Raw genomic sequence first — 17,430 nt, forward strand, 5'->3', positions numbered from 1 at the left:
TAATGCAAAGTTCCCAAGTCAGTGTTAATGTGGCCTTCTTCCAACAATCCAAATAAATAAATAAATCCTATTAAACTAAAAACTATGTTAATTAACTCTAGCATAGTTGAAGAACCAGCTCAGCATGTTGAAGTCCTGCACTGAAGTTTGACACCTTCCAAAAATCTCCACCATCAGCTAAATATGGCTTTAGCCTTCAGTCTTTCTGCATCAGTTTTTGGTATTAATGATCCATTTGTAATCCTAAGTACTTTTAAACCTCAAATAACTGAGCAAATGAGTCAGTTCCAACCATTTGTTAACATCTGGAGACGACAAACCTGTCATTCAATGTAATACCAGTCAGGAACATAAACACACAAGCTACAGATTGTGTTCAAACTGAAACGTAATGCAAATAACGAATCCATTAAAGCAAGAACCGATCGGAAATATGACATAATAACAGGTGAGATCTGTCATGAACCTGTTCTTGGTGACTGACACATCATCATCATATTTATGAACCATATTGGGCTCAACTATGTACTGAAACACAGCCAGATTAAAAGACAAATCGCTCGTCTCGCTCGCTCACCTGTCGCTAGATGAAAGAAAAGGCCATGTTTGTGTTTTCCCCGATGCAGCAGATCCAAAGAAACATCTTTAAAGCAAACCTAGATGTTTTGCAGTAAATATGTTGCAGCAGAGTTGTTAGTCGGTTAAGTAAGAGCTAGAAGTGCCGACACACGAGTAAAGCGAATGCTGATTGGCCCATCGTACACGTATCCTTACATTTCATTGGACAGTTCGATTTGGCAGACTTGTATCGTTATTTGTCATTGGACGGATCGGCGTGTAGACTTCACCGTTTGCGCTTATGACACAAACATACGTCTTATTTTATTGGAAGCACTCCAGTTGTTTTTGATATGCGCAGATCACTTGTTTGACGGACTCCACTGTATGCTGGTTGCTAGTGACATGGCGATTGGCAAGGGAGTCCCCTCTTTTGCGTCAGCGCAGTGGGGGCGGGGCTTACGGGGCATACCTTACACATGAGTCACATGACTCTTACATAGATCTACATAGATCTATTCATATACTTTTATTAAATGCATATAGTACGTACACTACCAGTCTAAAGTTTTTGAACAGTACGATTTTTAATGTTTAATGTTAATGTTTGTAAAAAAAAAAAAAAAAAAAAAAAAAAAAATTCTGCTCACCAAGCCTGCATTTATTTGATCCAAAGTACAGCAAAAGCAGTAAAATTATTTTACCAAAATATTTAAAAAAAAAAATGCTTTCTGTTTGACTATACTCCTCCTGGTATTGAATATTTGTATATATTTGTATATATTTTATATAAATTTATTTATTTATTTATTTATTTATTTATTTATTGTATTGCATTTTTATTTTTATTTTTAATTTTTTAATTTTTTAATTTTTTAATTTTTTATTTTTTTTGTAAAGTGACCTTTAGTTGTTGAAAGGCGCTATAAAAATAAAACATATTGTTATTTTTATTATTATTATTGTTGTTGTTTTGTATTTTGTTACTTTTGTGGATATGGACCTAAGAGTCTGAAATAAAGGAATGATAAATATATATTTTAAAATGCCATTTATTTCTGTAATTTCAAAGCTGAATTTTTAGTGTCATTACTCAAGTCACATGATCCTTCAGAATAATAATTATAATATGCTGAAAATATTATAATATATATATATATATATATATATATATATATATATATATATATATATATATATATATAGCTGAGTATAATTTTTCAGTTGTTTTTTTTATGAATAGAATCTTTTGTAACATTCTAAATATCTTTATTATCACTTTTGATCAATTTAAAGCATCCTTGTTAAATAAACGGATTAATTTCTATAATTTCTTTCCCAAAAATTTTACTGACTCCAAGCTTTTGAATGGTATAGTGTATAATATTACAAAAGCTTTTTATTTTAAATAAATGCTGATCTTTGAATCTTTCTAGTCATCAAAGAATCCTAAAAAAAAATACCCAACTGTTTTAAATATTGATAATAATAATGTTTCTTGAGCGGAAAATCAGCATATCAGCAAATAAAATTATTATATATAATATTATTAATAAAAAAAATATTATATATAATATTATTAATATATATTATAGTTATAGTTAGTTATTTTGAATTCAAATGAATGGTGTAGTGTATAACTAACTATAACTATATCACTACAATTAACAGCAATGGGAACAATACAAGAACTATATAAGGTTTTCAAAAGCTTTTTATTTCGGATGAATGCTGGTCTTTGGATCTTTCGAAAAATACTCAACAGTTAAACATTGATAATAATAATACTAAAAATGTTTCCTAAAAAAGTAATTTAAGAATATTAGAATGATTTCTGAAGGATCATGTGACACTGAAGACTGGAGTGATGATGCTGAAAATTCAGCTTTGATCATAGGAATAACTTACATTTTAAAATATATTCAAATAGGATGCAGTTATTTGAAATAGTAAAAATATAACACAATGTTACTGATTTTGTTGCACTCTGGATCAAATAAAAGCATGCTTTGTGAGCAGAAGAGACTTTAAAAAACATTAAAAATCTTACTGTTAAAAAACTTTTGACTAGTAGTGTATGTTAATGTGTTTTAACTGGTAGTGTATGTTGTCAAAACTTGATTTATCTATTTTAATTCATGTTTATATAGTTTCATGTGACACTGAAGACTGGAGTAATGATGCTGAAAATTCAGCTTTGATCATAAAAATAAATTATATTTGAAAATATATTCAAACAGAAAGCAGATATTTTAAATAGTAAAAATATTGCACAGTATTACTGATTTTGTTGTACTTTGGATCAAATAAATACATGCTTGGTGAGCAGAAGAGACTTTAAAATAAAACATTAAAAATCTTACTGTTCAAAACCTTTTGACTGGTAGTGTGTTAATGACACCATAGTGTTTATTGATTGTCAAAACTTAATTTATCTATTTTAATTCATGTTTATATAGTTTCAAATCAAAAGTAGAGTTTACCGACCTGCACACTCGCGTAAAAGAATGCACCATTTGGAAAACTTCACAACTCTCCTGGATCTTGCCGAATCGTGTGTGGTCCTTGACCCCCCCTGTTTGATCATAATGGTACAGTCCAGTGAATAGCGCTCAGTGTGGATTCAGGGAGCGGCGGGGGAGAATCATTCGCAGCGAGCGGCGCAGGCAGGCGCAGCGGGACAGTGAGATGCCGAGCCCCGAACATTACACAGGAAAAGACACGTTCATAGGTTTGTGGATCTACTGTCTCTTTTTTAAATACCAAGAACTTTAATAAAGGCTCGGGCTTTTTTGAACAGGATCTTGTTGAAGGAATGAACACTGCTTCTGGAGAAACTAATTTTGAGTGAAAAAGAAGTGACGCTACAAACAAAAGTGACGGAATCGAACTAAACGCATCTTGGATTGCTTTCTACCGCATCCGAGGAGTTAAAACTCCAAGGAGGTATCCTGAATGAAAGAACAAAGAAAAACATGTGAGATTTGACGTGAAACAGTCGTTTGATAAGCGTAAACACCTTCTTTTCATCTCTGTGGAGAGAATTACTTTCCCGCGGTTTGATTTACATCGCTTGAAAATGTCCGATGCTGGATTATTCCATTTGCTTCAACTTCAAAGAAAACAAAAGAGCATGTGTAACCTGACTCTCTGTGTTTTACTCTTCCTGACGTGTTCCTGCTTGTCCTTGGCTTCATGTCCAGCCCAGTGCTTCTGCGAAACCACGGTAGTGAACTGTGTTAGCCAAAACTTGAGATCCATCCCACAGCCCCTTCCCGAAAACATCACCTCACTTAATATCAGTGGGAATGATATAAGAAATCTGAACAATGAGTCTTTCCCCAGGCCATTGGAACATTTAACACAACTTTATGTGTCTGGAAGCCAAGTGGAGCAATTGGAATCCATGGCGTTTACAAACTTGCCAAATTTGCGTTTACTTGATCTCAGCAACAACAGGATTTCAGAGTTCAGCGTTGAGGCTTTACCTCAAGACAGCAAGATTGAGATTCTAAACCTCAGCAAATCCTTATACAATCACTCCTACATCAATGTGTTTGCAGATCTTTTCAAACACAGCCTATCTAAGGTTTCCCATCTTGATTTGTCCAATAACGACCTGGTGCTTCTTCCAGAAGGCATTTTCACAAGTTTGTCGAACCTCACCGTTTTGGATTTAAGGAACAACTCGCTTGTTACAATCAGGAATGACACATTTTGGAATCGAGCACTTAAAGAGTTGGACTTGAGAGACAACGCGTTGAAAGTCCTACACAACGTGACCCTGGAGAAGCTCAGTTCGATCCCTGAATTGCGAGTCATTCTCGCAGGAAACCCTTGGCGCTGTGATTGCAATATTGAAGACATGTTGATTTGGTTGGAAAGACATCAGGTTGTGGTCGACCGGTTGAACCTAACCTGTTCTGTCCCGACAGAACTAAAAAATGTCCCACTTTTACATCTGGAACATTCACAGCTCTCATGTTGGAGCAATGCTGGAGATGGGCTGGACCGTGCGCTGGAGCCCTCCTATGTATTCTTAGGGATGGTTCTTGCCCTCATTGGGGTCATCTTCCTTCTGGTCCTTTACCTTAACAGGAAAGGGATCAAGAGGTGGATGTACAATATCCGTGACGCGTGCAGAGATCATATGGAGGGATACCATTACAGATACGAGATCAACACAGACCCGCGGCTAGCCAACCTCAGCCTCAACTCCGATGTGTGACGAGACGCATTTTGAGAAGTGAACAATCGGACTCTAGCTTTGCATGAATACATATAACTGTAGAGGTTTGCCGTGACATGCATTCTTTTGTCGGATAGGACGTTAACTGGATTCTGCAAGCGTCAACCCTGTTATGCTCGCTGCAGCTCATTCATATATGCTGGTGTGTTGCTATAATGTTGTCCAGTGACGCATGAAACAAGAACATCAAGTGCATACGTTTAGAATTCACTTTTCCTTTTTTTTTTATAAACGCACAACGGATGGGACTGCAGAATCGTGTGGATGGGACTGTCTGTCTTTTCTGATGAAGTCTGAAATTACAGAATAACCCGTCCTTTTAAAATATCAGAACAAACTGTAATGTTATTTTTTTAATAGCTTAGTTCATTTCTTCTGCAAAAAAAAAAAAAAAAAAAACTATTCAAACTGCCATGCATGTATTTATGTATTTTTCATTGATGTACAATTATGACAATATCCACTTTTTTATGATGAGTTATTGGTTTTTATATTGACATTTGTTGGCTGGACATAGATCAACTGTTTTCTCGGGGATGCCCTGTTGAATTAAAGGTCTTGCGTTGATCTTTTATCTTCGGTCCAGTGATTTTTAGGTTCAGACTTTATTACCATTACAAGAAACAGACTTTATGAATAGAATAATTTCAGTGTCCTTTTTAATGATTGCTACTGAGACTTGAATAGCTGCCTTATGACATGATTAAATAATCATTTAAGTTATAAATGGACCACAAAACCAGTCACAACGGTCAATTTTTCAAAATTGAGATTTATAAATGATTTGAAAGTTGAATAAATAAGTTTCCATTGATGTATGGTTTGTTAGGATGGGACAATATTTGGCTGAGATACAACTATTTGAAAATCTGGAATCTGATGGTGAAAAAACAAATCTAAGTATTGAGAAAATTGTCTTTAAAGTTGTCCAAATGAAGTTTTTTTCAACGCTCATTAGCTACTAATTAAAAATTACGTTTTTATATATTTACGGTAGGAAATTTACAAAATATGTTCATGGAACATATTACTTGATATAAAAGGCATAAAAGAAAATTTTATAATTCTGACCCGTACAATGTATTTTTGCCTATTTCTACAAATATATCTAAGCTACTTGTGACTGGTTTTGTGGTTCAAAGTCACAAATAACATTATCTAATAAACTAATTATCTCCTAACTCACATACACTCATCACATTCTGGAAGACTGTATAAATATAGATTTCCCAAGGCTGTTTATCGTCCTTCAGGCTGTGAGGATATACCACGGTAAACAGGACCTTACACCTACTCAAGGTGTTGAAGCTGCAAAAATTTGCATAATATTCAAAAAACATCTGTTCGTGATAAGCCTGTGGATCCTCGCATAATATTAAAACGACAGTCTTGAGAGACATTCATGCAACATCAATCATGACTGATCACTTCCAGAAACAGACTTAATAGCCAGCATTTAGTAGCTTGTTTATGCTTGAGAAGCACTGAAATCCAAATGGGCTTCTTAATGCACATTTCCTGGTCTTGTCGGGCATGTGATTCCAGAGAAAAGCAATTTGTCTTCATCATTTTATCAAAGCGTAATCATTTTGCCATCTCTTTCAGCTGATGTCACATTTCCCTCCCCTCTAAACCACCTCACTCCAGTCTTTTACATAACATGCGCTTGTTGTGATTCAGTCAAATATTTTCCTTGTTCAGAATTCTGCTGCGCTTGCAAGTATGTTAGACTACAGAACTGAAAACTTCACATGAGCCATAAGGTGTCCTCTCTCATCTGTGACCCTGGACAACATAAGTAGCATGGCTTTATTTTACATTTATGGGTCAAAATTATTATTTTTTCTTTTAATGCCAAAAATGACACTGCAGGTGAATAGGGTAAAAAAAAAAAAACTAATAGTTATCACCTTACTTTGCCAGTTGATTGATTATATTGATAAATGCGAACATTTTTTGTATTACAAGTTTTCTAAAATGAGGCATTATTTAATGAAATATGCGCTAATTTGCATACATTTTTAGTACAAAAATCTAAACACTGGATGAAGTCTCAAATTTCAAATTTCTTGAATAATTATTTTGATATATTAGAGTCAAATGTTTTTACAGAGGGGATTTTGGGTATCTCATTTTGTCATTCTCAGAAAAAACTTTTATTTTTTAACATTTTGGGGGGAATAAAATGTTGTATAAAATCAAGCAAATTATATGAAAATCCTTTTCTCATCCTTCAGAATATAGACAGCAATAAAAATTTCAAGTTTGGTGAGTGCAAGTGCTACTGAAGTGAAGATTTATGGCTCAGTGTAGGAGAAAAAAAACTAATTTTGAGAAAACTGCCTTTTAAAATATGTATTGTAATTGAAATCTATTGACACAAATAGATAAAGTTCTATAAAAGAAACACTTAACAGTGTTTTTTTCCACTCGTCTGACAGACAAAAAAAAAAAAACACTAAGAAAAACCAAAAAGCCCAAAATCTCAAACTGGATAGGTGCATGAAAAAATGTTTCATCTTAAGTAAAGATCATGTTCCATGAAGATATTTTGTAAATTTCCTACTGTAAATATATCAAAACTTAATTTTTGATCAGTAATATGCATTGCTTACAACTTAATTTGGACAACTTTAAAGGTGATTTTCTCAATATTTAGATTTTTTTTCACCCTCAGATTTTCAAATTGTTGTATCTCGTCAAATATTGTCCTATCCTAACACACCATACATCAATGGAAATCTTTTTTGATTAGTAATATGCATTGCTACGAACTACGAACATACATAATTTTTCAATATTTTGATTTATTTTGCACCCTCAGATTTTCATTGTTGTATCCAAATATTGTCATGTCCTAACAAACATACATCAATGGAAAGCCTATTTATTCAACTTTTAGATGATGTATAAATCTTTAATTTTGAAAAATTGACTCTTATGACTGTTTTGTGGTCCAGGCTCACATATGTTTGAATCATAGTTTTTTTTCCCCATTGATTTAAGCAATAAGGAAATATGATTAATTATTAAATTACGTAAACAGAACTACATAATGTTACAGAATGTGCAAGCTGTGAGATTTCATAGGTTGCATTAAGACAAATGATAAAACTGGTAGCAGAACCTGAGCTGCTATGTGCGATACTTGTGGCCCATCCAAACAACAGCGCAAATATACATTTCATCTCCATTCAACCTTGTGTGACCACATGTAATTTTACCAACAACTTCCTGCTCTCTTTCAGCTTCGAATGAGCTAAATGTTATTGTGATGTACTGTATCTGTGCTGTGGATGTTTAGTGATTCACGTTTGATCCGTATTCCTGGGTTGGATGTCATGGCATGATCTTTGACAAGGTAAATAGATTGAACCATACATTATTCATTTAGCATTCAAGGAATGTAGTGTATCAGTATGTGCGTTACCTGGGAATTGCACTCTTGACCTTGGCATCGTTATTGCTAGGCAGTCATCTTCCAGAATAAGGTAGGGAAACTTAATGTAACACCTGAAAGATTTTTACCACTAAACCAAAACAAGCATTCACATTTGTGTATTTGCACTGATTTAATGTATATGCATTATAACCACGTGCTTATTTCTGGTTTATTTAGAACTGGCTGATTGGTGTTTGGAGCTACCACTTCCAAGTTCTTCCAGTTTCAAGTCTTGCATGGTAAGCATGAGTACCAGCATCGTCAGCTGTGTTTGATGGTTTGTTGACATCTTTCACCCTCAGAGCTGAGCTTGGGCTCGATGGTTGTATCAGATGCGGCTCTTTGTGTTGGGTTGAATCTGGCAGCCGATGACACTCCAAGGAGTCGCCACACCTTCCCCAGAGGACAGGGCTCGGTCGCCCCTCTCCAGGGAAGGAACAGGTGCTTGCTATCTCACGTTTCCACGGCGACAATCTCGACCTCATGCACTCGCTGTGCGGCGGTTGACTCTCGGCAGACTTTTATTACTTACGTAGCTCAGACATGCTTGGCGGGGCAGGTGTAATTTGGATGGAACAATAATAGCTGGAGAACCTTTAAAGGAGGGCTGGTGCTTTCACTTTGCCATTGCAGCCTCTTAATAACCCCTTGTGCATATTAAACCTGGACTAGATAGATAAAAGCATCATTGAACATTTCGGCCAACTCAGTCTTGACATCTTTTAACACCGCTGTTTATTTCTCAATGTAGAGATCTTGATTTTCATGAATCTGCTTCTCTTTCCCGTCTCTCCCATCTGCTTTTGTCACCGCCTGTTTTCCAAGTGATGTTTTAACTGTTCATTTATTTTAAATGTACAACTGGGAATACATAGCCTGCAGTATGTGACTGACATTCTTTTATTATTTCACTGTAGGGCTTGCCTAGACTCGCATAGTCTGGTCCACATCGCAGTTTATTCCCCCCACAGGAAGAGGATGTCTTCTCACTGATACAGTATGTAAGGGGCTGAAAATCTTTGGAAATACTTTAATTACTGGCATGACATTTCCCACAAATGGTTATACAGAACACATGGGATATAAATTTTTGTCTTTGAAAGCTAATAGGTAATGTTGATTTCATAAACATAACTTAGGCCCTTAAAGGGTGCTATACCAAAGCTAACGATATGAAGTTACCTAGTCCACATAGAGTATTGAAAGAACTAATAGATTAGTTAGAAAACCCCCAGTTAATTCATTAAAAGTTAAGAGAATCATTTCTGTACCACTGGCATCATTAAATGGAATTGCAAAAATTACTGTTTTCTACCTTTTGCTCTCCCAAACACTCTGGATCCTTAGTTGCTTTTACCAATTAATGCAATGATCCAATTTAATAGACTATATTTTATTTTAAATAACTTAAATCCCTTACTCATGCCAGTACCAGGGATATGTACCAAAAACTAAAAGTTTTTGAACAGCAAAAACAGTAACATTTTGAAATATTTGTATTATTTTAAAATAACTGTTTTCTATTTGAATATATTTTAAAATGTAATTTATTCCTGTGATCAAAGCTGAATTTTCAGCATCATTACTTCAGTCTTCAGTGTCACATGATCCTTCAAAAATCCTTCTAATATTCTGATTTGCTGCTCAAAAAACATTTATTATTTTTGTTATGTTGAAAACAGCTGAGTAGATTTTTTTTCAGATTTCTTTGAGTAGAAAGTTTAAAAGAACATGATTTATTTAAAATATAATTTTCTGTAACATTATAAATGTCTTTATCATCACTTTTGATCAATTTAAAGCATTCTTGCTAAATGTATTAATTTCTATATATATCCAAGCTTTTGAATGGTATAGTGTATAATGTTACAAAAGCTTTTTGTTTCAGATAAATGCTAATCTTTGGATATTTTCTATTCATCAAAGAATCCTGAAAAGAGTGATTTCTAAAGGATAATGTGATACCGAAGACTAGAGTAATGATGCTGAAAATTCAGCTTTGATCGCAGCAATCAATTACATTTTAGAATCTATTCAAATAGAAAACAGTTATTTTAAATAGTAAAAATATTTCACAATTGTACTGTTTTTGCTGTACTTTGTCTCAAATAAATGCAGGCTTGGTGAGCAGAAGAGACTTCTTTAAAAAACATTAAAAATCTCTGACTGGTGGTGTACAACTATATAAACATTAAAATAAATACTGATTTACTGTGCTATTTATAATCATAGATCAATTTTTTTTAATCCTCAAAAGGAACTGTGGAACTGTATTCCAGTGTTTAGAATAATATTCTCCATCTTAAAAGTCTAAGTTATGAAGATTTATATTACTATAATGTATTTTTGGCTAGACCTGCAGTCTCCATAAACAAATTCTTGCTTCAAAATGCAGCTTTTAAAGTCTTTAACACATAATTAGATCATATTTTCCACATCTTATCATTGCTTTCAGCTACCTTTTGTGTTCTGAAGGATAATGATAAATGATATGACAAAATACTGATACTTAGTAAGTCTTCTCACTGTTTGATCTTCTATCATGACATCCTCTGGCACACTCATGGTTGCAAAGTCTGCTCTGGAATAACTTGGAAATGTTTAAAACTCACACTTAAACTCACTGTTAAAGCAGACTCATCTTATTTTCCTAGTCTGAGGAATCACTATAAAAATAAATATCATTCACGCAAACATCCATACAGCATCCATAGCCCCAATCCCAATTATGAAATTAAGGGAAAAGCTCCTTCTGCTTAATATGGAGTTATGATGCATTTAACACTTTATCCCTCCCTGCTGAGTGTTATTAAATGACTGTAACAATAAATGAAGACAAATATGAGGCGACAGCTATGTCAGTCCAATGCGGCCAGTTCTCTGGACTCCACTGGGGAGACATGAGAACAAAATGAGACATGCGCCTGCAGAAAGGAAAGACTGGCCTTCATTTATTCTGATGAAACACTGTTCTCAACCCTTGAAATAATAACCTGCTGCCAAGAAAGGTCAACCATTACTGAGAACAGGGCAGAATTGTGATTCCGATTTGAACGAGTTTAAATAGGGAAGATTGGATTTTTAATTATGGTTTAAAAGTGGTATGCCAATACTATTTCCAGCCTTTGTTACCTGCACTCTGAAAATCAGAAACCAACGTAAATACAGATGTAAATGAGTGGTTTATGGAGTCCATAATCCAAATTTGTCGATTTAATTAAACATTTTTACTGGCAAAGAAAAAAAATTCCATGCTGTTTTAATAATGTTGCATATATAAATAAAATATAGTTGACATATACAGTGGTGTGAAAAAGTGTTGGCCCCCTTTCTGATTTAAATTTTTTTTTTTGCATGTTTGTCACACTTTACTGTTTCAGATCATCAAACAAATTTAAATATTAATCAAAGATAACACAAGTAAACACAACATGCAGTTTTTGAATAAAGTTTTTTTTATCATGAAGGGAGAACAAAATCCAAACCCACATGGCCCTGTGTGAAAAAGTTTTTGCCCCCTAAACTTAACTATTTGGGCCACCCTTAGCAGCAACAACTGCAGTCAAGCGTTTGCAATAACTTGCAATGAGTCTGTTAGAGCGCTGTGCAGGAATTTTGGCCCACTCATCTTGGTAGAATTGTTGTAATACAGCCACATTGGAGGGCTTTCTATCTGTTCTAAGTTTTTTTTCTGAATTATGGAGCGACAAAATGAGATACGCAATATCCCCTCTGTAAAAAAACATTTGACTCTAATATGTAAAAAAAAAAATAAACAAGAATTTTAAAACTGACTTCATCCAGTGTTTAGATTTTTGTAGTAGAAATATTTCATTAAATAATGTTTCATTTGCATATTAAAACCAACATTTGACAAAACTTGCAATGCAATTTTTTTTGCAATTATCAATGAAATCAATCAACTGAGTAAGAAAGGTGATAACTATTAGTTAATTTTTTTACCCCATTTACCTGCAGTGTCTCGCTTTAAAGCCTTAATGGTTAATTTACATTATTTCATCCTGAAGTGCGCACACTAAAAGCTTGTCAAACAGCACTTGATTACTGGACTAAGCTATCTTTCACGTCTGATTTGCTAATACTGTCAAAAAACACATTGATCACATATAAACAGTTGGTTATGTCTAAAGTGAAAGTGAACAGTTGAGAGAAAAATGGATGCAAACTAAACATGCTGCCGATTGTCATTTAAGGGACAGTTCACCCAAAAATTTAGTCTGTAAACCTCTATAGTTTTTTTTTTCTTGTGCTGAACACAAAAGATGATATTTTGAAGAATGTGGATAACAGTAGAGTAGCTGGTCCCCACTGACTTTGAGTGTGGAAAAATAAATAAAATATTATGGAAGTAACTATTTGGTTACCCACATTCTTCAAAATAATTATGTTTTTAAAAACAAGACAAAAACCGCTGCTGAGTAAAAAGAACATAAAGGCTCGTCTCAGTTTTGCCGGAAAACATCTTGATGATCCCCAAGACTTTTGGGAAAATACTCTGTGGACTGACGAGATAAAAGCTGAACCTTTTGGAAGGTGTGTGTCCCATTACATCTGGCGTAAAAGTAACACAGCATTTCAGAAAAAGAACATCATACCAACAGTAAAATATGGTGGTGGTGGTGTGATGGTCTGGGGCTGTTTTGCTGCTTCTGGACCTGGAAGACTTGCTGTGATAAATGAAACCATGAATTCTGCTGGCTACCAAAAAATCCTGAAGGACAATGTACACTATATTGAGACGGAGGCATGCTGTAGCATGATACTGCGATATTTTTTTCAAAAGCAGATCGTGGAGACATTTTAATCATCCATGATCAAAAACTGTCATATCGCACACCCCTAGTTTGGTGTTGAGCAAACTAATCCTGACCCATTTAACCTATAAGCAGAGCTGTACGCTTGGCACAAACCCAGCTCAGCTCATCGCACAAGAGCTCTCAACCCACTGTCAAGTACTGCACTGATAGCAACACATTGCGGCCACATTTCTGGGGGCCTGTACGTCATGTCATGGTATTTAAGATGTCTATTTTTAATTGAACTCGATTGCAAGATACCCACACGTTAACCTTTAAAGTGTGGTAGTGCAGCGCATGATGTTTCAGAGGGAAACTGTTAAATGGTTTCTTGCGGAGGTGCATTCATCCACAAACTCTGCCTGATGTTTTTAATTTACACACACAGTTATAATGGAGCTACAGTCTTTATCTAAGTATACAGTCGTGGCCAAAAGTTTTGAGAATTACATAAATATTGGAAATTGGAAAAGTTGCTGCTTAAGTTTTTATAATAGCAATTTGCATATACTCCAGAATGTTATGAAGAGTGATCAGATGAATTGCATAGTCCTTCTTTGCCATGAAAATTAACTTAATCCCGAAAAAAAACTTTCCACTGCATTGTTAAGAAGGCTTCAGGGCGTCCAAGAAAGTCCAGCAAGCGTCAGGATGGTCTCCTAAAGAGGATTCAGCTGCGGGATCGGAGTGCCACCAGTGCAGAGCTTGCTCAGGAATGGCAGCAGGCAGGTGTGAGCGCATCTGAACACACAGTGAGGCCAAGACTTTTGGAAGATGGCCTGGTGTCAAGAAGGGCAGCAAAGAAGCCACTTCTCTCCAAAAAAACATCAGGGACAGATTGATCTTCTGCAAAAAGTATGGCGAATGGACTGCTGAGGACTGGGGCAAAGTCATATTCTCCGATGAAGCCTTTTTCCGATTGTTTGGGGCATCTGGAAAAAGGCTTGTCCGGAGAAGAAAAGGTGAGCGCTACCATCAGTCCTGTGTCATGCCAACAGTAAAGCATCCTGAGACCATTCATGTGTGGGGTTGCTTCTCATCCAAGGGAGTGGGCTCACTCACAATTTTGCCCAAAAACACAGCCATGAATAAAGAATGGTACCAAAACACCCTCCAACAGCAACTTCTTCCAACAATCCAACAACAGTTTGGTGAAGAACAATGCATTTTCCAGCACGATGGAGCACCGTGCCATAAGGCAAAAGTGATAACTAAGTGGCTCGGGGACCAAAACGTTGAAATTTTGGGTCCATGGCCTGGAAACTCCCCAGATCTTAATCCCATTGAGAACTTGTGGTCAATCCTCAAGAGGCGGGTGGACAAACAAAAACCCACTAATTCTGAGAAACTCCAAGAAGTGATTATGTAAGAATGGGTTGCTATCAGTCAGGATTTGGCCCAGAAGTTGATTGAGAGCATGCCCAGTCGAATTGCAGAGGTCCTGAAAAAGAAGGGCCAACACTGCAAATACTGACTCTTTGCATAGGCTAAATGTCATGTGATTGTCGATAAAAGCCTTTGAAACGTATGAAGTGCATGCAATTTTATTTCAGTACATCACAGAAACAACTGAAACAAAGATCTAAAAGCAATTTAGCAGCAAACTTTGTGAAAACTAATATTTGTGTCATTCTCAAAACTTTTGGCCATGATACAATGCATTATCAGTCTTGTAGGTTTGTGCACAAGCGCAAGCTGTAGTATGATTAATATTCTTGTATACAAAGCTACATTCACATTAGCCCTGTTAGTCTGACTTCGCAAATATCAGACTGTTATGATTTCAGTCTAAAATGTTAACCACTTAATTTGGTCTTCACACAAAGCTATCGTATGGCTCAGAAGACATCAAATATAGTGCACAAGTCTACTTTAAATTCTGATTTGGAGAATGAATCAGCTTTCTTTCTATGAAAAAAGAGCATTGTTGTGTGAATAGATTGATCAAATGGACTTTGATCAGAGTTTGAGTCACAGGTTTGCTACTCGTGAATCATCTCTGCTATGTATGGTCCTATTTGAACAGAATTAGTTTTCCATGAGGAGGTTTTTTGTCTTTTTGATAAGTCTGTGTCCTCTGAGAAATCTAATCCTGTTCAGATAATAATATCTGTGGCTGAGATATCTTTTCACAGTTCTTCTCATTTATTTTGACCTTTGTCAAATATAGTAACCTAAGCTAAATTTCCCTTTGGTCTGCCTGATTCACCTTCATTATGAATTTTGACCTTTTTGCCAACTTTATGAGCACAATAACATGGTGGTTCAAATATTGCTGGAATCCCATCTGACATAAACAAAAACATGAAATCGATCATCTAAATCATATTTTCTTTAAAACTTTACAATAAGTTTAAATTTGTTAACATTAGTTACCATATTTGTGACCTTGGAACACAGTCATAAGGTAAAATTTTACAAAACTGAGATATATACATCATATGAAAGCTCAATAAATAAGCTTTCTATTGATATATGGTTTGTTAGGATAGGACAATATTTGGCTGAGATACATCTATTGGAAAATATGGAATCTAAGGGTGCAAAAAATCAAAATACTGAGAAAATCACCTTTAAAGTTGTCCAAATTAAGTTCTTAACAATGCATATTACTAATCAAAAATTACATTTTGATAGGTTTACAGTAGGAATTTTACAAAAAAATCTTCATGGAACATGATCTTTATTTAATTTCCTAATGATTTTTGACATAAAAGAAAAATCAATAATTTTGACCCATACAATGTATTTTTGGCTATTGCTACAAATATACCCCAGCGACTTAAGACTGGTTTTGTGGTCCAGGGTCACATTTATGAACTAACAATTTTATACCTTTTATTAGCTCAAGAACATTTACAATGTATTTCAAGTTGAAAAAATGAAGAAGTTCACTTCCAGAACAAAACATTACAAATGTGCCCACCCCTTTGTCATCCAAGATGTTCATGTTTTTCTTCCTTCATTCATAAAGAAATTATTCTTGAGGAAAACATTTTCGAAACCATTTCGGCCATTTTCGAAACAAATTTGAAAATGTATGTATTTTTTAACCTCAAATGCTCATCTTGTCTCGTCTCTGTGGTGTGCATGTCTGTGTAATCCAGGGGTGCGTTTCCTGTACAACGATGTAACTCGCTGGTTAACCTCCATAGTACGATGCATTGTTGTGGAAACGAACTAGCTAGTCACGAGTGTTTCCCGAACAAGGTTGCATCTCCGTCGTTTGAACCACATTAGTTCAACAACTCAGGGCCGTTGTTAATGACGTCACAGAGTAATAACTTCTGCTATTTAACTGATTAGAGATCTAAAAAATGCAGCTATATTGAACATGGCACTTAATAACTAATTTACTATTTATTGTTTCCTGTCATTTTACTTTATTTGATGTTTGATTCATACTCCGGGGTTCCCTCAGGCATTTGTGCACATGCGAACTATTCATAACCAATGCTTATAGAGGATGAACAAAAATACATAGATTAAAATGCATTTCTATTTATATTCAATGGAAGATATAGATTGTACTGCCTGTTAGCTTACTTATTGTGCCCAAGAGCATAATTTATTGAGCTCATATGTCTTACTAACAAGAAACTATGCGTCTAACTACAGGTCGAGAGCTGTAGTTCTAACTACGTAAGTTTGCGATGCTGTTTGCGAATGTTTGTTTGAACTATGGTGTCGGGAAACACAGAATAGTTGAACTATGTTGGTAACGACAAAACTTGCGACCATAGTTGGCTAACGATGCTTTTGGGAAACGCATCCCAGGTCAATACAGTTAGGGTATGCCGAAAAACTCCCATCTCATTTTCTGCTTCCTTTTTTTTGTAAAGAGTTGTTGATCTTCTTTGCATGTTAACTTTGTAAACACTGGGTTGATACATCTGCAGCAATGTAGGATGATTTTGAAGTTGGAGGAGAAAATGAGATTGGAGTTTTTCGACATACCCAAACTGTATTGACCCGGGGAAAAAGGAGTTCACACAGACCTAGATAAGACAAGCTTTTGAGGTTTAAAAGTATATAAATTGTCACTTTGTTTTTCGAAAATGGCAGACCCTTCTTCCTTGGCTGGGATCGTTTAGAGCCCTTTGAAGCTGCATTTAAACTGCATTTTGGAAGTTCAAACTTGAGGGCACCATAGAAGTCCACTATATAGAGAACATTACTGAAATGTTTTCCTCAAGAAACATAATTTCTTATAGACTGAAGAAAGATATGAACATCTTGGATGACAAGGTATTAGTAAATTATCAAAATTTTTGTTCTCAAAGTGAATTTCTCCTTTAATATAAGTGTTTTACACTGTAAAACGTTTTTACCAGTTTCAACAAGTTTAGCAACTGCCGTAAAAT

General features: G+C 35.1%; 2 protein-coding genes across 3 annotated transcripts in view; one reads left to right on the forward strand and one right to left on the reverse strand.

Moving 5' to 3' along the window:
* Nucleotides 1–742, reverse strand: part of ibtk (inhibitor of Bruton agammaglobulinemia tyrosine kinase) — a 39,569-nt gene extending 38,827 nt beyond the window's left edge. Inside the window, exon 1 of one of the 2 annotated variants that reach the window (XM_073846851.1) lies at nt 578–742. The gene's annotated coding sequence lies outside the window, so the exon portion shown is untranslated. The remainder of the gene's footprint in view (nt 1–577) is intronic. The other variant, XM_073846849.1, reaches the window with a different exon arrangement.
* A 2,468-nt stretch (nt 743–3,210) lies between these two features.
* tpbg (trophoblast glycoprotein) lies at nt 3,211–5,376 on the forward strand. Its single transcript, XM_073847541.1, has one exon. The coding sequence runs from the start codon at nt 3,638–3,640 to the stop codon at nt 4,784–4,786; it is 1,149 nt and encodes a 382-aa protein (XP_073703642.1). The 5' UTR covers nt 3,211–3,637; the 3' UTR covers nt 4,787–5,376.
* The last annotated feature ends 12,054 nt before the right edge of the window (nt 5,377–17,430 follow it).

The sequence above is a fragment of the Garra rufa genome, chromosome 9 (assembly GCF_049309525.1).
Source record: "Garra rufa chromosome 9, GarRuf1.0, whole genome shotgun sequence".
Lineage (NCBI taxonomy): Eukaryota > Metazoa > Chordata > Actinopteri > Cypriniformes > Cyprinidae > Garra > Garra rufa.

Bases quoted from the DNA above. Each gene is read 5' to 3' on its own strand.
- tpbg (XM_073847541.1), top strand. From the start codon at position 3,638: ATGTCCGATGCTGGATTATTCCATTTGCTTCAACTTCAAAGAAAACAA.